Source organism: Trifolium pratense, linkage group LG2 (genome assembly GCF_020283565.1).
Source record: "Trifolium pratense cultivar HEN17-A07 linkage group LG2, ARS_RC_1.1, whole genome shotgun sequence".
Classification (NCBI taxonomy): domain Eukaryota; kingdom Viridiplantae; phylum Streptophyta; class Magnoliopsida; order Fabales; family Fabaceae; genus Trifolium; species Trifolium pratense.
The window spans coordinates 74,015,969-74,037,124 of record NC_060060.1 but is presented as its reverse complement, the minus strand read 5'-3'; the positions used below and the strand labels follow the sequence as shown (position 1 = coordinate 74,037,124).

The window sequence follows — 21,156 nt, the reverse complement described above, 5'->3', positions numbered from 1 at the left end:
GTTGTTTGGGATATTATGTGAGAAAATATAGGGATACGAATTACCTTCTTGGAGATTTAGTTGAGAAATATAACATAAATTTAGTAGAATCTGTTTTTTTTTTTTATAAAAAAACTATGAAAATTAGTGGGCCGGTCCATCAAGTCATGTAGGCTTTTACTTATGGACCAGGTTAAGCGGGCCGGACCATGAAGTTAACGGGCTGGACTGAGCCGACCCCTTTATATAACCGGACCCTCCCGGGCCGGCCCCTTTGACAACTCTAGTTGTGAATTGATGATGATCACTATCACTTATTTTAACTTTTATTATAAATCAGGTTGAACCCCTGCTACACCGGTTCAATGTTCGGCCTGGTTTTATATTAATTTATATTAAAACAAATTAATTTAAATTTTAAGTACCATTTTTTCTTTCTTTAAGTCGGCATATAGACGTGTTATTTGTTTGACTAAGACTTTTCCTTTTATAGTATTGTATTATGACTTCTTTTGTTTGTCTTCCTCCTCACACAGGTCATAACACAAAAATCAAATTCAACAAATGTCTGCTGCAAAACATAAACTCCTTTCCATATGTCTGGGTATGATTCTGAACTTTTTCACGGCAACAAAAGCAACACCAACTTACACAACAACTCATTGCACAAACACAACAACTTATGCACCCAACACCACTTTCCAAACCAATCTCAACATCCTCTTCTATTATTTCTCCAACAATATCTCCCAATCCAACGGTTACTTTCTCTCCATCACCGGTTTCAACAGCGATAATGCCGTCGGAGGACTCTACCTCTGTCGCGGCGACGTCACCACCACAGTTTGCGATCAGTGTCTCGCCGCTGCTGTCAAAGAGATAAGAATTCGATGTCCGAATCAAACAGAGGCTCTGATTTGGTACGATGAGTGCTTCCTCCGTTACACAAATAGATATTTCGCCATCGATAAGATCGTTCCTAGAGCGAACTTCGATGACGGAAATATTTCCTCCGGCGTTGACTTGGGAAGATTCAACCGATCGCTGAATGGATTACTGAATGATTTGGCAACGGAAGCTGCGGCGAGTTTGCAGTCGAAGAAGTTCTCCGCCGGAGAAACTGCGGTGACGGAGTCGATGAAGTTGTATGGATTGGTGCAGTGCACGAATGACTTAACGAAAAGTGAGTGTGAGACGTGTTTGAGAAATGCAGTTGGAACTCTTCCTAGTGGAAAACAGGGCGCAAGAGCTTTGCTTCCGTCTTGTAATGTTAGATACCAGCTTTACCCTTTTTTCACTTTATCTTCAACATCTTCATCTTCAGGTAAATTCTTATTTTTCTAATAAACACCCATTTTAGATATGAAAATGTTCAGAAAGCCCTATTAATTAATAAAGCCAACCATGTGAATATGATAGGATCATTGATTTTAGAATATTTGATAACATGTCTCCTTAACATCGAATTATACATGTAGGAAGTGAGGTTTAAACGCTGAACAATCCACTTATTCACCTTAATGTGGAATTTTTAACTAAGATATTGAGCTCACGTGGTTAATGAACTCCTCAAAATGAATCGTTCGGAAGAATCCGAGTTCGATTCCTGTTGAAAATAATTATTGGTCAGACTTTACTTACATTTCGACTAAAATTTGGATTATAAACACCTTTCCCAAGAACTATAGAAGATTAACAAAAATTAAGCTTAATTTATATCAAAACAAATTTAAATTTCAAATACTAAATACAAGGTGGGAAGTAGGTGGGGGCGGCGTGGTTGTGGCGCCGTAAGTTGTGGGCGTGGGGAGATGTTCGGGGAGTGAAGGAGTTTACTTTCTAACATTGTTTTGCACCCTAACGTCGCAGATCAGTAAGTGTGGAGGCACGACCCGGGTGGTGGTTATACCGTGCGCATTCATCATTTGTTTCTCTCTTGTCCGGTATTCGCACCCTTGTGGAGCTTGATTAGAACTTGGTTTTGTATATTCTCGGTTGATCCGTTTTTGTTACATGACCGTTTTATTCAGTTTACATGACCGTTTTTGACACACCTAGTTCTAATCAGTACTCGTTGTTATTATTAATAAAATTCAACTCGTTTGGGTTGGTCTAGTGGTATTGGCTTGGGAACCTGAGAGTGTGTTCATCCTTAAAGTCTCGGATTTGATTATCTCTGGTGCCAATTTAGATAGACTAATTTGACTAATAAAATTCATTTTTGTTTGTTCAAAAAATAATCTAAATACTTTTTTTTTTTTACATAGACAAATGACAAATTCATTATAAGCTCACATTCAAGAGAGAGGTCCGAAACATAGGTTGGTTCGTAGACCTCTCTGAATCCCTCAAAAGCTAAGGGATTTACAGTCGCCGCTATCTCAAAGAGCATGACCTCGTTGACGAAATCTCTAAACTGGAGCTGGCTGAGGGAATACAAACTTAGCGTAGGAATAAATACTTTTTTTTTCTTCAAAAATTTAGTGATTAGAATTTCACATTTTAATATAAATAAATAGAGTATTGAATTTCCAACTGCGACCCATGCATATTACATGCAATTTCGCTGGAAACTCCTCACGGGCATAATACAAATTTTTTAAGTCGGTACAGATTGACTTTGTTATTTGTTTGACTATGACTTATCTTTTTTAAAGACGAGTAGTATGGTTTTTTGATTTCTTTTGTTTGTTGTCTTCCACCTCACACACAGGTCATAACACACAAAAATCAAATTCAAAAAATGTCTGCTGCAAAACATAAACCCCTCTCCATATGTCTGTGTATGATTCTGAACTTTTTCACGGCAACAAAAGCAACACCAACTTACACAACAAATCATTGCACAAACACAACCACTTATGCACCCAACACCACTTTCCAAACCAATCTCAACATCCTCTTCTATTATTTCTCCAATAATATCTCCCAATCCAGCGGTTACTTTCACTCCATCACCGGTTTCAACACCGACAACGCCGTCAGCGGAATCTACCTCTGCCGCGGGGACGTCACCACCACAGTCTGCGATCAGTGTCTCACCGCTGCAGTCAAAGAGATAAGAATTCGATGTCCAAACTGTTAGAATCAGAGATACACAAAAAGGAAAAGAGAAAGAGACGGCTAGGGTTTCAATATTATAATATCATTGCATTGCTTAACATTACAAAAAGGTTACTAGAGAATATATAATAAAACCTAATGGACTCTAAACTAACAGGCCCAATAACATAAACTATTATTTTATTATCTAACACCTACTCTCAAACTCATGATGCATCAACAAGAAGCATTATGAGTTTGTCAAACAAAATACGAAAATAAAATAAACTACCAAATAAAATAAAATAAACTTCTAACATCACCCCTCAAGCTGAAGCTTACTAAGCTTCAAGCTTGTTACAAATTAACCTCAAAAATAAATCAAACTAATTAAGATGACTACCAACGGAGAGCATCAATTCACAGTCAACAGAGAAACCATCAAAGAGAAGAGCAGCCAGAAGTGCATCCAAACAGAAGAATCAATAGGGGGAAGTGCAATAGGGAGAAGTGCAATACAATCAGAAAAGAAGTGCAATAGGGAGAAGTGCAATGCAATCAGAGAGAAGTGCAATTGGGGGAGAAGTGCAATACAATCAGAAAAGAAGTGCAATAGGGAGAAAAGAAGTGCAATAGGGGGAGAAGTGCAATACAATCAGAAAAGAAGTGCAATATGGGGAGAAGTGCAATACAATTAGAAGTGCAATAGGGGGAGAAGTGCAATGCAATCAGAAGAAGTGCAATAGGGAGAAGTGCAATGCAATCAATCAAAAGTGAAGTGCAATAAGAGGAGTGCAATCGGAAGAAGCCGGGAAGAAGTGCAATCAATCAGAAGAAAAATACAATAGAGGGAGAAGTGCAATGCAATCAGAAGAGAAGTGCAATAGAGAGAGAAGTGCAATGCAATCAGAAGTGCAATAGGGAGAAGTGCAATAGGGAGAAAAGTGCAATGCAATCAGAAGAAGTGCAATAGAAGAAGTGCAATAGGGAGAAGTGCAATACAATCAGAAGTGCAATAGGGAGAAGTGCAATAGAGAGAAGTGCAATGCAATCAATCAGACAAATTAGAAACCAAAATTGTCAAAAAAGACAAGCTTCCTTGTGTTCAATCAGTACCGTACATATTGCAATCCATCTTATATTCATCCATGTTACACAGTAACAACCGATATAACTCAAAGTCAAAACCCAACACAAATTGAACTTGAAATACTTTCTCCACTATCTCCATATGCCAACACCAAATCATATGCGGCCACAAGTGCACAGAGTTGTAACATTCAAATAATTCATCTTGAGAGAAACAATTGTGTGAGATGCAAACCGACGGCGACGAAACAAAGCACATAGGCACAAGATCAAAGCACAACCACACCGATTCAGAGACACCAAGCTTCAAAGAACAAATCAACGACAACATAAAAACAAACATATTCAAAAGACCAACACTTGAAATTAAACCAAAATAATCACAATATTCTCAAACTATTGAGAACACAAGCAGCGGAAGCAACGACGAACGGTTCATGGTGGATCGAACCTTGCTCTAGATACCATGTTAGAATCAGAGATACACAAAAAGGAAAAGAGAAAGAGACGGCTAGGGTTTCAATATTATAATATCATTGCATTGCTTAACATTACAAAAAGGTTACTACCTAATGGACTCTAAACTAACAGGCCCAATAACATAAACTATTATTTTATTATCTAACACAAACCAAACAGAGGCTCTGATTTGGTACGATGAGTGCTTCCTCCGTTACACAAACAGGTATTTCGCCATCGATAAGATCGTTCCTAGAGCCAACTTCGATGACGGAAATATTTCCTCCGGCGTTGACTTGGAAAGATTAAACCGATCGCTGCATGGATTGCTGAATGATTTGGCAACGGAAGCCTCGACGAGTTTGCAGTCGAAGAAGTTTGCTGCCGGAGAAACTGCGGTGACAGAGTCGATGAAGTTGTATGGATTGGTGCAGTGCACGAATGAGTTAACGAAAAGTGAGTGTGAGACGTGTTTGAGAAATGCAATTGGAACTCTTCCTAATGGAAAACAGGGTGCGAGAGCTTTGCTTCCGTCTTGTAATGTTAGATACCAACTCTACCCTTTTTTCAATTTATCTTCAACATCTGCATCTTCAGGTAAATTATTATTTTTCTAATTAATAAACACCTATTTTAGATATGAATATGTTGAGAAAGCGTATTAGTTAAAGCCAATCAAAAGGGAATATGATAGGATTATTGATTTTAGAAGATTTGTAAAGCGTATTAGTTGATGTACCGGTAGCTTATGTATTCCTCTGGTGACTAGACTTGACAACTATTGTTCTATCCTATTTGATTAAGAGATTATGGGACTGGACAACATAAGTAACAAGGAATAAGACAAAAACATAAAATTTTGTCCCTCATACAACCACATGACAACTATAAAAAAAAAAAGACGAAAATATTCATTTTATATTCGAATATATAAAATATTATCGTTTTATCTCTCTTAATATATAGTTTCGTCTTGTCATGTACTATCTTATTCTGTCTTGTACTATTATGTGCAGTACTTGCTAGTGTATAGTGTTGTAAGGGAATTAGATTTTGTGCACTCACATCACATACAGTCAAAATATCTAAATTGATTGATCAATTTCAGACGGTTTAAATTTTAAGATCAAATTTTAACTATTTTTAAATATAAAATTTAAGCTAAAAATCTAGATCATCATATTTTAATCAAATGGTACATATATATGACCGGCGCAGTACACTCACATATTTCCGATTGCACTAATTTAAATCCGGGTTGTGAGTTCTAAATTCTAATCCTCCTTGTGATAGTTTTACTTTTATCTTATTTGGTGTCTACATGGAATTACACAAACTATTTTTTAAAAATAAAAAAAAAATATATAATGATGATCATGAGGTAACTAATGTAGCCAATTAACAACTTAACAAGATTAATTGAGAACAAGTTACTTCCTAGCAAAAATTTAAACACCTAATCAATGAATTTGAAATAAAAATGAATTTTTTTAGTTCTGATGTAATGTACTTGTCTTTTATCCTCTCCAACGTTGACTAACTGAATTAATATACTTTGACCATCATTTTCCATTTGGGTACAGGGGATGGCAAACTTGGACCCGGTACAATTGCGGTCGTGATTGTTGTACCCGTTGTTTTCTTAATTATCCTATTCTTAGGTTGCTACTATTTCAAGAGAAGGTCCAAGATGAAAAAGAGACTAATGCCTAATTTGATGGAAAATTGTATGTATAAAATTAATGTTCAATTTCATTTTGCCCTGTATTTGTATGGTAGAAATTAAATTAGTGGCAACATTTGACGTGTTTAATTTGAATATTGTTGCTATATTGGTTCAGTTGGGGATGAAATTCCAACATTGGAGTCATTGCAATTCAATTTGGCTACTCTTGAAGCAGCCACTAACCAGTTCTCATTTCAAAATAAGATTGGAAGCGGAGGATTTGGACAAGTTTACAAGGTAAATACCAAGTCCAATAAATATACCTTTTTTTTTGTTAAAAAAATGTACTTTTTCTCAATACATAATTAATGTTTATATTTGCAGGGGGTTTTACTAGATGGGCGACACATAGCTGTAAAAAAACTTTCAAAAAGCTCAGGACAAGGCACCATAGAATTTAAAAATGAGATTGTGTTAATAGCCAAACTACAACATAGAAATTTGGTAACCTTATATGGATTTTGCTCGGAAGAACAAGAAAAAATGCTTGTTTATGAATATGTGCCTAATAAAAGTCTTGATTACTTCTTATTCGGTAAGATACTTTCACTTGTGATTCATTTTTCATTGAAGTTAAACATTCATGTTTGAATGTTGCAACTTATTGATGTTTTTATGCACACTGAGTGGCTTATATGCTAAATTTGTAGATCCTAATAAAGGAAGAGTTTTGAGTTGGGATGAAAGATATAAAATCATAGGTGGAATTGCACGAGGAATTTATTACTTACATGAACAATCAAGACTTAAAGTTATACACCGTGATCTCAAACCTAGCAATATATTGTTAGATGAGATGATGAATCCAAAAATATCTGATTTTGGTATGGCAAAAATTATTGATATAGATCAACATCAAGGAAATACTAAAAGGATTGCTGGAACTTAGTAAGTATTTGTAAACTTGTTACTTCTTTTTATTTCTTTGCATGTTACATTTTGTAGGTATATAATCCCTGTAGTTTTTCATTTAACTCTCTAAAAGCATCTTCAACATAGACTCATGTAAGAATTGATTCTCACACACAAGCATAAAAAACAATGTAATATAGTATTGACATTTAAAAATTGTTGGACTTTTGTGATTCAGTAAAACATATAGTTTTGCACAATTTCAGAATTTTTAATATATCTGTCCAATTTTCACTCTATAAATTTAAAAAAGTGGATTTTTTTTTTTTACAGTGGTTATATGTCTTCCGAATATGCAATGCATGGACATTATTCAGAAAAATCAGATGTGTTTAGCTTTGGAGTCATACTTATAGAGATAATTAGTGCAAAGCGGAATGCACTTAGTATTGGTTCGCCGGTTTTTGATGACCTCTTGAGTTATGTGAGTATGCTAAACTAACTTAATATAGCTAATTTCCCCTTTCGGTGCATACTTCATCATCTCTATTATACAACAAAAATGAAACAAAACATGTCTAATGTGGTAAAGTGTTGCAGGCTTGGAAAAATTGGAGGGATGAAAAACCGCTAGAAGTATTGGACTCTGATATAGAAAAATCGTTTTCTTACAGTGAAGTCATTAAATGTATTCAAATTGGTTTATTATGTGTCCAACAAAATCCAGATGATAGACCAACAATGGAAAGAGTTGTTTCATATTTGAGTAGTGTTTCAGTGGAATTACCATTGCCTCAAGAGCCTGCAGGTTTCATGGGTAATGGAACAAATCCAAGCATGATACCAAGGGATAAATCAGATCAACATAACAATAGTAATAGTAATAGTAATACTACGGGATCCTCAATCAATGATATGACCATGAGTCATTATTTTTCTCGATAGTGTCCATGAGCTGTTAAATTAATGGTAAAATTTTACTAATATTGTAACCTACGGAGTTCAAATTCCCTTCATGTTACCAATCTTTGTAGCAATTATTTGTCTTTATTCTTTAACATATATGGTTAGAAAATGTATGTAGTCTTGATCTCGGATTACTTGTTGTAATGTATATCTCTTGTAAATCAAATTGCAACATAACAATTGATTAGATTCTTATATGGTATCAACTTATGTTGGTAGTTGACTACGGTCTGACAAGTGCATCAGTTTGACGTCAGTAATAAATTTTCAATTGAATGAATTCGTCTCCACATGAATCGTGCCAAAACGACTAGTTTAGATCAGGAATTAAACAATTAAAGTAAATTGCATTCGCTCTAGTTTTGAAAAGGTTTTGATACAAAAATAGATAATATAAGATAAAGAGAATTCAGATAAATAAAATATGTTAAGTACTTTCGAATCCCTCCACTACTCTGCTTGGTAACTAACATTTTATTGCTTAATATTCTTTTTATTATCTGGCAGATTAATTTTTAAGTAGTGAAATGTGTTGTTGCATACTAAAATTACCTTATTGCAATTGAGGACGCTGATATTAAACCAGTTGTGATGTTGTCTCTATACCAAAATCGGGAACAACATGGTTGAAAGCCGTTGTGTTTGACATTGTTAAATGCCGTAGTTTCTCTAGAATCTATTTTTTCTAGAGGTGCAAAATGAAATAGCTTTTCTAGAATCTATTTTTTTAAAACTAAGAACCTAAGTGTAGGAATTTCTAGAATCAGAAGTTTAGTCCAAGCTTTGTAATGAAAACATTGGTCAACACGAATATTTCATCAGAGCTATAAAAGCTTTCCCATCAACAACAACTATTTTGAGAAGAAATAAGAAGTTTTCCCATACTGTCCTGTCAAAGCTTCACCCTCCTCTCCTCTTCAGCTGTAGAAACGCCGTAAGCAAAATGTTTGGTGCACGAAATAAAAAATATAAAAACATTGACAGAAAAAAATTTAGGGACTAAAAAATTTGAAAAAAAATTTCAGCTATTAAAATGAAAATTTTGGGAAACTATAGGGACCAAAAACATATTTAACCTTTTCTTATATTTACTTCTTTTTTTTAATACATTTTTTTATATTCACTACTACTAGGAGTATATTTGAATTCGTGATTTGAACCACCTCAAAAGTTTGATTATATCTATCCAATTTTTGTGATTCAATGGATCATATATGTTTTGAACCACCTCAAAAGTTTGATTATATCTATCCAATTTTCGCTTTGAAAATTTAAAATGCTGGACTATTTATTTTTTACAGTGGCTATATGTCTTCTGAATATGCAATGCATGGACATTATTCAGAAAAATCAGATATGTTTAGCTTTGGAGTTATAATTATAGAGATAATTAGTGCAAAACGGAATGCCCCTAGTTTTGATTCACCGGATTTTGCTGACCTCTTAAATTATGTGAGTATGCTAAACTTAATATAATTGATTTTCCCTTTTGATGCATATTTCATCATCTCTATTATACCTGCAAAAATGAAACATAAGTATATAAAAAGATAGCAGAACATGTATAATGTGATCAAATGTTGCAGGCTTGGAAAAATTGGATGGATGAAAAAGTGGTAGAAGTATTGGACTTTGATATAGAAAATTCATTTTCTTATAGTGAAGTGGTTAAATGCATTCAAATTGGTTTATTATGTGTGCAACAAAATCTAGATGATAGACCAACAATGGAAAGAGTTGTTTCATATCTGAGCAGTGTTCCATCGGAGTTACCATTGCCTCAAGAGCCTGCAGGTTTCACGCGTAACAATAATAATACTACGGCGGGATCCTCAATCAATGATATGACCATGAGTCGTTTTTCTCCTCGATAGTATCCATGAGATGTTAACTCAATGGTAAAAATTTAACACTATAATCTCAAATGATGGAGTTCAAATTCCCTCGGTGTTAGACAACTATCTCCATTTGAAAAGGAATGGCTTTTACTCCAAGCAAAATAACTTATTCAGTAACAATTCAGCTGGTTTGATCAAAATGTATAAATATGTGTGATGTGTGTATTATTCAACAAGTACGTACAGTTGCAATAAAATTTTGATTTCTCATCATTCCTTTTTCTCCAAGTCATACAATTATTTAAATATCTTTCATCACTTTCACAAAACATTCACGTTTAAAGTTTAGTAAATAAATAATGCATCTTATCTATTTTAGATCGAATATATCAGTTATTCAATGAACCTAATGAACACTTTATAAGTGAGAAGACCCATAAACCCAATACCTTAAGGTTTTTGGTTAATGTGTGGTGTCTAACTCATTTGTATACTTGTTCTGAAGACCCATGACCGAATACCTAATATACAGAAGTATACATATATAAAGAGAGCAGAACATGTCTAATGTGATAAAGTGTCGTAGGCTTGGAAAAATTGGCCATCCCAAAACTTGAATCAATCATTAGTTATTTCAGTGATGATTGACGTTAAACTTTGTAGGGAGGATCATGGTTCGATCCCTCGCAATTGCGATCGGGAGGGGCTGAAACCACTTGATGTCATGGAGAAGTAATCGTGAAAAAAATAAAGTGGTTCAATTACAAAGTTTGGTAACTAATATTGAATGCTTCAATAAAGTGGTTCAATTACAAAGTTTGGTAACTAATATTGAATGCTTCAAAAGTGAGAGGGCAACCATATTTTTGAAAGTTGTTTTTATAAATTTATGAATTGGTTTAGAGAATGATTTGTTGTTGTCTTTTACCATAGGGGAGTGATTTGTTTGTTTGTTTTTAATAGCAATTTTGGTTCGTCTTGGTGTAGAGACTTTGCTTTTTCTCTATTGTGAAAAGCTTAATTTGTAAAAAAGTAGTATTTGAATTGCCTTCCTCTCCAGTCCACGCACACATTCACAACACAAAGATCAAATTCAAAAAATGACTACTGCTCCAAAATACAACTGCGTTCTACTTTCTATATGTGTGTTCATGATTCTGAGCATGTTCATAATCATAACAACAAAAGCAACACCAACTTACATGGCTTCTAACTGCACAAACACTTCTGCACCCAACACCATTGTGGATGACTTCTTCTTTCGTTTCTCCCGCCGCTATCATCGGTTTCTCCCGCCGCTAAAGAAATTAGTAAAAAGTAAAGTGATGTTGGAAACAGAGAGCGGCTTTGCTCCATTTCTATTAGGAATTGAATGCACACGAATTCTAAGAAGAGGTTTCTATATTAATATGTTTAATTAGTGTGAGGAGCACTGTTTAACATTTTTCATTCTCTTTAATATAATGATTATAATCAATTTGAGTTTAAAAAAAAAATGATTATTACAAATTGGTTGTTCTGATTTTCAGAGGGATTTGCTAGATGGACGAAAAATAGCCGTAAAAAAACTTTCAAAAGATTCAGGACAAGGCACGATACAATTCAAAAATGAGATCGTGCTAATAGCAAAACTGCAACATAGAAATTTGGTAACCTTGTATGGATTTTGCTCTGAAGATCAAGAGAAAATGCTTGTGTATGAATATGTAGCTAATAAAAGTCTAGATTACTTCTTATTTGGTAAGTTTCACTTTTCATTGGAGCTTCACATTCATGTTAATTATAAGTCAACTTATTTATGTTTGTATGTATACTCATGATGAGTGGCTTATATGCTAAAATTGTAGATCGTCATACGAGAGTTTTGAGTTGGCAAGAAAGATATAGAATCATACGCGGAATTGCCCGAGGAATTCATTACTTACATGACCAATCAAGACTTAAAGTCATACATCGTGATCTCAAACCTATAGCAATATATTGTTAGATGAGATGATGAATCCAAAGATATCTGACTTTGGAATCGCAAAAATGATTGATATAAATCAACATCAAGGAAATACAGAGAGGATTGTCGGAACTTAGTAAGTATTTGTATTTGTAAATTTGTATACTCTATTATTGTCATTTCTTTGTATGTTACATTTTATGGCTACTTATATGGTGCAGAAAGAGGTAGGTGTTGAACCGTAAGTTCCACAATTGGATCAAGTGAAATATAGTAAGATTTATTGATCTAATGATAGAAAATAAACTTACGCATGATACAACATTGTTTTACTTATACACCTTAAATTACCCATATTTTGTGGCCAAGTGTATGGTGCATAAGTGAGATAAGTCATGTATAAGTTTATTTTCTTTATCGGGTCAACAAGTCTCCCTGTTAAATCAAATGAGATGCGATACGACATTTTGATTCAATGACAAAAACAAACATGTACATCGTAAAAGATTTATCTTTTTTTTTTTTAATAGTATAAGACTTATTTCACTTATGCATGTTAGATAAAACTATATTTTGTAGTTATATAGTCCATATAGTTTTTTTTATTTGACTCTCTAAAAGCATCTCCTTCAGCAATAACTAATTTGAATTTTTAAGTTTCATAAGATTAAGATTTAAAAATTCTGACACTTGAACTTAATTTTGGTTTGTAATAAATTTCCTTTCAATGAGTCACAACTTGAACCACACTGGTATTATCAAATGGTAGAATCGAGTTCTTAGAGAAGAATGATTTATTTATGTAAGAATTCATTCTCATACACAAGAACCTATACAATAAACATGTGTAGGAGATAGTATGGACATTTAAAAAAATTTGCACTACTTTTGTGATTCAATGAATTATATTATGTTTTGCACCCCGTTTGATTATATCTGTCTAATTTTCACTTTGTAAATTTAAAATGTTTGACTATTTTTTATAGTGGTTATATGTCTCTCGAATATGTAATGCATGGACACTATTCAGAAAAATCCGATGTGTTTAGCTTTGGAGTCATAATTTTAGAGATAATTAGTTCAAAGCGGAATGCACGGAGTCTTGGTTCACTAGATTTCAATGACCTCTTAAGTTATGTGAGTATGCTAAATTAAATGTAGTTAATTTTCCATTTTGATACATATTTGATCATCTATATTATACCACGAAGTTGAAACAAAAGTAGTAAATAAAGAGAATAGAACATGTCTAATGTGATAATGTGTTGTAGGCCTGGAAAAATTGGAGGGATAAAAAAGAGCTACAAGTATTGGACTCTAATATTGTAGAAAAGTCATTTTGTTACAGTGAAGTAATAAAATGCATTCAAATTGGTTTGTTATGTGTGCAACAAAATCCAGATGATAGACTAACAATAGAAAGAGTTGTCTCGTATCTGAGTAGTGCATCAGTGGAGTTACCATTGCCTCAAGAGCCTGCAAGATTCATGGCTAATGGAACAGATCCAAGCATGATACCGAGGGTTAATTCCTCGGTCGATGATATGACAATGAGTCTTACTTTTCCTCGATAGTGGTAGTAAGAGTTTAACATTATAAGTTCAAATTTCTTCAGTGTTAGACAATATCTACTATCAAGGAAATAAATTAAAAGTTGCCACAATCATTTGTTTTTAACTCCGCTAGACGACGCTCTGATTGTGGCTTACTGGTTTGTAAATCTTCTGTTCTTCTCAATGTTATTATCACATATTCAAATTGTCTCGAACCAACTACGTACCTATTGTGATTATTTCAATTAGTTAGTTAAAAGTAGTAAAGTAGTTAAACTGTTAATTGCAATAGAAAGTTAGTTTTAAATTTTCATAATGAGTTAGTTACAATCGAGCTAGTTTGATCAATGTGCAAATACATGTGATGTGTCTTTAATTTAACAAGTGCCGCAATTGAAATAAAAAATGTACATTTATCATTCCCATTCCCTTTTCTCGAAATCTTACAATCCTTTTAATATCTTTCATCACTTTCACAAAATAGAGATTCAAGTGTTATGTCAAATTGGTATAAAAGAGTCGGATTCGATTTCTGAGTTCAAATTAGATGATGTGCAAGCTGTTACATTTATCCAAGATTTTAAAACTTTGGCATAAGATGATATACTTATCATTCTCTTCTTATCCGAAATTTGAGAGATGCAATTAAGATGCCACAATCACACACCATCAATTCACACAAATGACTCAACAATTAGGCCATTAGATACATTTTTGTAAATTTCACAGTTGAAGTTACCTCTAAAATCTTTAGCTTATAAATTTCAATTTCGCATACACATTCTCAGCCCATTGAATTGTTGTGTATAGCAAACGCTGTGTTGATTTTGGTAACTCTGCTTGGCTACAATGAGCTTGGTACTTATTCCACTCAACTAGTTTGAACTAAAGGTTAAAAGATTCAAATTCTAACGAAATTATTGAACATAAATAAAATAGTAAAATACTATAAATTGAGCATAAATACTTAGAAAGTCAATTAAGTAAAATCCTGAAACAAATTATAGAGTTATATCATGAAATAAAATAGTAAAATACTTTAATTAATATAAAATATATTCTTAAATTATTTCTCTAAATAAAAAACAAATCATAAACTATTCTAAACATAAACAAATTTTAAATCCTAATGAAATACTATTGAGTTAGTCTATAGATAAACCTTGACACTCAACTTGATACTCAGGACTCAGTGGTTGTTTAGTACAATAATCATAAATAAAATAGCTGCTGTTTCGGATGTTGTTGTAGGCTTGTTTTTGAAGAGGGTTTAACTCCCAAAACTTTTGAGCATTCCACCAATACATAGAGGAATCACATGGTTGAAGATTAGTGCTTTGTGCTTGGCAAGCATTGATGCCAAATGATCTATAGTGAGCTTCAAAGGGTGCATCATTCCAGTTAATTGGAACTCCGCCAGAGCCCCATGGATGAGTCCATATTGTTGCATAAACCTTCATTGCTTGTGTTCGATAACTTCCTCCTTTATCTTTGCTATTCTTGAACACTCTTATAGGCGTGCCATCCACAAAAAATCTGAAACATTTCATATAACAAACTAATATTTAGATTTGCAAACTAAGATCTTCAATTATTTTCATATAAAAATGTACATACAATTATTAAGGATCTTCAATTTGATTTCAAAAGGTCATCTCAACTATTTTTTGAATATAGTAAAAAATAAACGAAACTATTTCTTGAAAATTCATTATATCTAAAATAGTCTGATTAATTGGTAGGGGTTTTAAAGGCTAATAATTGTATAAATATTTCAATTGCACTTAATTTTAAAAAATATATTATAGTGTCCATATAATTTAAAAGAGAAAAGTAAGCCCTCTCCAACTCTCTAAAACATTCAATCCAAACATACCTAATATTTTATAAATAAAATTTAAATTCCTTTTTCAATCAAAATCTTTTCAAAAATATGGTTTAATCTAACATATTTGAAGGAGAATATTAAGTTAAAATGTCAAATTAATGACGTGAGGTTTATAAATTCTATTTGAGTCTATTATATATCATCCTAATGTGAAACTTTAAGTTTTTTCAAATCCTTACAAAAAAAGATTAAAAATATAATTCTAGAGGAACATAAAATAATATAAGGCAAGAAAAAAGAGAGAAGAATAATGATAATATTGTTACATACACTATGTGTTTTTCGTTTAAAAGAAGTGTGTAATCATGAAAATCTGCCGTGGGATCGAACCAAAAATGAAATTGTTGCTCCCTACCACCTTGCCCATTAATATAAATGTTTGTGTGCAATATAGGAGGTTGATTAAGATTGCCACCTAAAAATTCAAAGTCAATTTCATCTCGAGTAGGCCCGGTATCAGAAATCAACTGCAACAAATAGAAATTGAGAATCAATAATAAAATTATTTAAGTTTAAAGTGTAAACTAATATATGAGTTAAAATAAATTCGATATGTATATACGTGCAAGAATAAAATCACAATAATATTGATATATTAGACAAAGTACATAAAAGGTTGTGATGACTGCCGTTGAATCCTTTGGAGGTAACTTAATTCTCATGCTAAACCATCCGGAACCAAAGCTTTGCATGGATTGAAAACCAGAACCTAAGATTAAAACAATTGTTATAATTTTTTTGTTAAATAATTTTATTGCCTTAAAATCACTAGAAAAGGTTAAAATAACAATGTAAATTAGAGACAGGAAAATTAAATTATTTATCAAATTTGGTGTCGCTAACACTCAAGTGAAGAAATTTAGAAATTTTATTCTTTGAGTTTTTGCACTATTTTAACTTTTTCTAATAAATAAAATTTGCGTATATATAATGAACCATGCATGTCTTACCGGAGTTTTGATCCAACGTGAGTTGAACTTCCCGATTTTGATCGAGAAGTCGCATATTTTGTTGCCCCCAAAGAGAAACATAATTTTGCTCGAATGAAACATTGTCCCGATCAGCACTTTTGACGTGTGGTAGAACAAGAATGAAAAACAACAAAAGAAAAGCTAGACGAGAAAAATTCATAGTGTTTCTTTTTAAAAATAATATGTGAAATTGTTTAATTGAGTCTTATTACAAGACTTTATATATAGAGATGACACGATAAGACAGACATGACTGGACAAAAAATAATATAAGAAGTTGGATAGAAATATGACATTATCCGATGATGTGTTTGACGCACACATGATAAGAACACATGTGTTATGTGTCATCAAATATTTGATTGAGAAAAATATGATACAAACATTTTACCATGTCACTATATAAAAAAAAAAATATTACCATGCCTCTTATCTTACCCACCAAATAAGTCCTAATTTTTGATGAGTCAGCATATATAATATATTTTTATTATCAAGTAGTATGGTAAGCATATATAATATAATATTATAATATTATAAAAAAAAAAAAAAACTTAATATCGAAGTTTATCATGTGCTGCCTCTTTTAGTTAAAATTTCATCCTTGATAAAGGCTCGATTAAAACAAACAAAATATATGATTAGAAAATAATTTATATAATTAAGCACATAAACTATAATTTTAAATATAAAAGTTTAAAATTAAAAATTAATAAATTATACACATGTGGGTAATCTTGCGTCAAAAAAAGAACTATATGCCCTTATAAAATTGCTAAAATAATTTGAAACTAATTAATAAAATTAAAATATATATTAGAACTATACCAACTAATAATCCCTTACCAAAAAAATACGAACTAATAATCCAGCTAAATATTATTATCCCAATTCCTAATAGGCTATAAAATATTATGGGTATGTTTGGATTTACTAATTTTTAAGTTTATGAAAAATACTTTATGCAAATAAATAAGTTTTTATGTTAATTCATAAATTCTCACTGACGAAAATTATATTTTTATAAATTGTATTTTCATAAACTATTTTGATAAACTTATGAATAATACATAAAAATTTATTTATGTGGATAAATATGTTTTCCACATGCTCTACAATTAATTTTAATGGTGCCTAAATTTATTTCATCTAAATTAATTCTAGAAGTCATGCAAGTGTGCATTCAACTTTAATTGTAGTTTAATTCCCACAGTACTAATACATTGGTTGGATCTTATTTTTATTTTTTTACTAGATGAAATCACAAAGTCATTACAAATTCACACACAAAAATAAAGAAGTTGAGATTCAAATTCCAATCGTGACATCTGACCTAACAATTTTAACATATTTTTATTAGTTAGGGTGTGACTAATAGACGGTTGTATTCTATTTCTTTTCTTGATAAAAGTACATGGCTGTATTTTGTCAAAGTGTCATAACAACTCTATATATTTATTTCTCGCAAGAAGAAGAGTCTTTAAAAAAACTCTTGAGTAGATAACAATTTTGTTCAACAAAAAAAGAAAACCATTTTGTTCCTGCGGAAAAGAGGGACTCTATAGCATATACGTTGTTCATGATGCATAAGATTTTAAAATCTTAATGTGTTATCCATAATATGAATTTAATAATGTGCACATTAAGATAACATTTGATTTAGTTGTTCAAGCATCATCTAAATCCAACTGTAATCACGTTGAAAAATAAATAAATAAATAAATCCAACTGTAATCAGCTGTACATAGCTCAAATGGCACAAAAATATTCTAAGAAATAAGTATGTTCCTTTCTCTTTTTTTTTTGAAAACAAGTATGTTCCTTTCTTGCTGTCCACTTAAATCATACTGCAATTGAAAATATTAAATTGAGCTGCCTAATAGATGCATATGCACTTTTAAAAACAAAACAAAACAAAACATAGGATTCTTCTCATACTCTATCTCAGATCTATTCACACACGCACACGAGGAGGCATCAATTAAAAAAAAAAAACTACAATATCATATCATCATAAATTCAGAGCAAGAATAATAAAGAATAAAATAGCTGAAAATATAAATTCAAAATTTCATAATTTTATAACAAAAATGTTTAAAAACTAATCCTGACAAATAATCCGTGGCTGTACATTGTTAACTCAAAATTAAACCTTAATAAAGGTCAGTAAAAAAAAATGATGCCAAAATTTACAGTCAGCAACAATAATAATAATAATAGGCAAGCAAAACGACAGAATCCCGAATCTATTGCCGTAACTCTTTTCTTAGTTTCTCAGAGAACAATTTGCACGCATCCATGCTCAAATCCATGGCTGCTGCAAGAGCAACGAATGCCGCAGCATCCTCCGCACAATTCACGTGCTTCACTCCAACCTCCACCTCCGGTTTACTGCACTTTTTTTCACCGTCAAATCTCGCCGACATCACAAAACCTCTGTACAAAAACTGATTCTCAATGAAGAAATCCGAACCGGATCCTGACCCGGCTCGAGAACCCGACCCTGAGCTAAGATCCAGGCTTCCGTTTGGTGTACTTGCCGGAGTAACACCTGAAGTGACATCAATAGTGAATTTACCTCCATGCTGTGAACTAATAGTACATCCGGCGAGTGTTACCGGGTCAGTGGTGGCCGGAAGAACGTCGAAACGGTAACCGACGGAGTTTGAGTTACCAGGTTCGCGCCAAGCTTCAAGACGACCCCATGGCTTCCATGTACCATCTCCATCGGGTCGGATAATGAGCCAAGCTCCCGGGTTTGATTTACTGACCCGTTGTGAACCGGGTGAGGGAACAAAAGGTGTAACCATTGAAGCACACGCAACCGGTGAACCTGATAAATCGTGTATTGTAATAGACCATCCTTTTCGATCCGCTACTAAATTTGCATTCGTTGAAGGAAATTGAACCGGGTTTCTGTCTCTGAAACTGAATTTGCAAGTGAAAACCGGTTGTTTCACTTCTCCTTTTACTTGAAAAACCTGTGGACTACACTCCGGTTCACTGTCGAACCGGAAAACAAATCTCGGATCCGGTTCAGCCCGTACAGTTAAATGCAATAATTGAGTTTGATTTTGATTTTGATTTTGATTTTTGTTGCGAGTGAGAGAGACCCAACCGTTGTGAAAAGAACAAGGACGTGATTCTACTGAAGCAAGATCAAGTGGTATTGAAATAATTCCCAATAATTTAGCAGAATTGAAAACACATGAAGGATTTGTGGTTGCTTTGAAAACAGAGATTTTGATGAAAGGGTTTTTGAAGTTTGAGATTTGTGATTTTGGGAAATCAAAGGTAGTAGCTAGAGAATGAGGAAGTGAGTCTAATTCTGATATTAGAGGAACTGTTGCGACGTGGCAAGGTGGAGAATCAACACCTTTGAGCTTGATTTCACAGTAACAAGTTGAACTTGAAGGATGAACTTTGCCGGAGAATGATGGTTTTGATGATGCTGGTGATTTGATTGCAAGGTTTCCGATGAGTATCCGTACATAGGAGCACGGATCCATTGATTGGGTGGGTTTGAGAGAGAGAATTGAAAGTTTGAATCTTAGTTAAATGGAATGAATAATGAGATAGAGAGGAAGTAATAGTTATATATATGGTGTGTTTGTTTGACAAAAGTGAGAAAGAAAGTGTGATTGCTTTGTATGGAAACAAACAACTGATGAAAGATGACAGGCTGTTACTTAGTTGGTTTTAGGAGAGATTCATGATTTGGTTTCTTGCTGTAATGGTATGTATTATTTTTCTTTCAATTTTTTTATACGTTGTCATGGTGGGGACATTATTATACTACCAATCTTTTTTTATTTCTTTTCCTATTACTCTTGCTATCTTTTTTTGTTTACATTACTTCTTTTTGTCCATTAAATCTTTTAATGAATATTGATTTTGATCACATCTAACAGGTGTATTGGATTCAGATTTTTTTGATAAAAAAAGTCTTAAAGATTTTTTTAAAAAAATTGTAGGATTATATTAATTTTGTAGGATTTTAAAACATTTGTTTGAAAAATATTTGTTTGTAAGACTTTTTATAATTAGGATTCTTAAGGCATGATTTCAAGTGATTTCTAACACAAATTTTATAAGATTTTAAAATATTTTGTGTCAAAAAAAATTGTGTAATTTTAAAATTTCAAAAAATACGATAATAAATAATACACACAAATTAAGATATTGAGTTTAAATGGTTTATGAACTTTCTCTACGACGAATTATTCGGAGTACCCAAGTTCAATTTTGGGTGGAAATAATTTTTTGTCGGACTTTATTTACATTGCGACCGAACTATGAATTACCGGAACCTTTAAGTGCAATAGTATTTTTAAATTGAGATGATAGTTTTCTATTAGATGATGATGATGGATAATTTATGTAAAAAAAAAACGATGATGGATGAGAATTTTACGGTATTAGTGTATAGTTACTTTGTTTTTTACAAGATCAATGTAGAGTTTTTTTTTTTTACCATGATATTGGTACGAAGTTTTTACCGTCGTTCGCGATGATTAATCTCTGTCGAGAAATTTGTGGGTCACATGAGGTGAGTTCTCCCCCTTCCAACTAAATTTTCTCCATATGCATGAGCCAGAAATCGAACATCTGACCACATGTTTAAGGGGACCAATACCGTTACCACTTGGACCAATTCATTGTTGGTAAGATCAATGTATAATTATTAAACTATTATTAGGTTTGTTTGATGTCTAAGATAAGATAAAAAGTTGGATAATAAAAAAAATTGCATAGTGATCGTAATAATTGATTCGAATCTAAAATTTTAATTGTGTAGTAGATACTTCCCTATTTTGGATGATTCGTTTATAGTAGTAAGTTGAG

General features: G+C 32.6%; 4 protein-coding genes across 4 annotated transcripts; 3 read left to right on the top strand and 1 right to left on the bottom strand.

The window, feature by feature from the left end:
- Positions 1-449: 449 nt before the first annotated feature.
- Positions 450-8,319, top strand: LOC123908558 (putative receptor-like protein kinase At4g00960). Its single transcript, XM_045959231.1, has 7 exons — positions 450-1,303; positions 6,153-6,296; positions 6,411-6,532; positions 6,620-6,830; positions 6,946-7,183; positions 7,481-7,631; positions 7,748-8,319. The coding sequence occupies exons 1-7, from the start codon at positions 544-546 to the stop codon at positions 8,090-8,092; spliced, it is 1,971 nt and encodes a 656-aa protein (XP_045815187.1). The 5' UTR covers positions 450-543; the 3' UTR covers positions 8,093-8,319.
- A 1,101-nt stretch (positions 8,320-9,420) lies between these two features.
- LOC123908560 (cysteine-rich receptor-like protein kinase 10) lies at positions 9,421-10,140 on the top strand. The gene is made up of 2 exons (XM_045959232.1): positions 9,421-9,565; positions 9,700-10,140. The coding sequence occupies exons 1-2, from the start codon at positions 9,422-9,424 to the stop codon at positions 9,985-9,987; spliced, it is 432 nt and encodes a 143-aa protein (XP_045815188.1). The 5' UTR covers position 9,421; the 3' UTR covers positions 9,988-10,140.
- Positions 10,141-11,038: 898 nt separating this feature from the next.
- Positions 11,039-13,498, top strand: LOC123908557 (cysteine-rich receptor-like protein kinase 10). Its single transcript, XM_045959230.1, has 5 exons — positions 11,039-11,346; positions 11,481-11,691; positions 11,799-12,035; positions 12,886-13,036; positions 13,171-13,498. The coding sequence occupies exons 3-5, from the start codon at positions 11,944-11,946 to the stop codon at positions 13,471-13,473; spliced, it is 546 nt and encodes a 181-aa protein (XP_045815186.1). The 5' UTR covers positions 11,039-11,346; positions 11,481-11,691; positions 11,799-11,943; the 3' UTR covers positions 13,474-13,498.
- Positions 13,499-18,369: 4,871 nt separating this feature from the next.
- Positions 18,370-20,207, bottom strand: LOC123908586. The gene has a single exon (XM_045959260.1). The coding sequence runs from the start codon at positions 19,818-19,820 to the stop codon at positions 18,558-18,560; it is 1,263 nt and encodes a 420-aa protein (XP_045815216.1). The 5' UTR covers positions 19,821-20,207; the 3' UTR covers positions 18,370-18,557.
- Positions 20,208-21,156: the final 949 nt, after the last annotated feature.

Coding starts and splice junctions, on each gene's coding strand:
- LOC123908558 (XM_045959231.1), top strand. CDS start 544: ATGTCTGCTGCAAAACATAAACTCCTTTCCATATGTCTGGGTATGATT. Junction 6,533..6,619: donor GATTTGGACAAGTTTACAAG/GTAAATACCAAG, acceptor TTATATTTGCAG/GGGGTTTTACTAGATGGGCG. Junction 7,184..7,480: donor AAAAGGATTGCTGGAACTTA/GTAAGTATTTGT, acceptor TTTTTTTTACAG/TGGTTATATGTCTTCCGAAT.
- LOC123908586 (XM_045959260.1), bottom strand. CDS start 19,820: ATGGATCCGTGCTCCTATGTACGGATACTCATCGGAAACCTTGCAATC.
- LOC123908557 (XM_045959230.1), top strand. CDS start 11,944: ATGATGAATCCAAAGATATCTGACTTTGGAATCGCAAAAATGATTGAT. Junction 12,036..12,885: donor GAGAGGATTGTCGGAACTTA/GTAAGTATTTGT, acceptor TATTTTTTATAG/TGGTTATATGTCTCTCGAAT. Junction 13,037..13,170: donor TCAATGACCTCTTAAGTTAT/GTGAGTATGCTA, acceptor AATGTGTTGTAG/GCCTGGAAAAATTGGAGGGA.
- LOC123908560 (XM_045959232.1), top strand. CDS start 9,422: ATGTCTTCTGAATATGCAATGCATGGACATTATTCAGAAAAATCAGAT. Junction 9,566..9,699: donor TTGCTGACCTCTTAAATTAT/GTGAGTATGCTA, acceptor CAAATGTTGCAG/GCTTGGAAAAATTGGATGGA.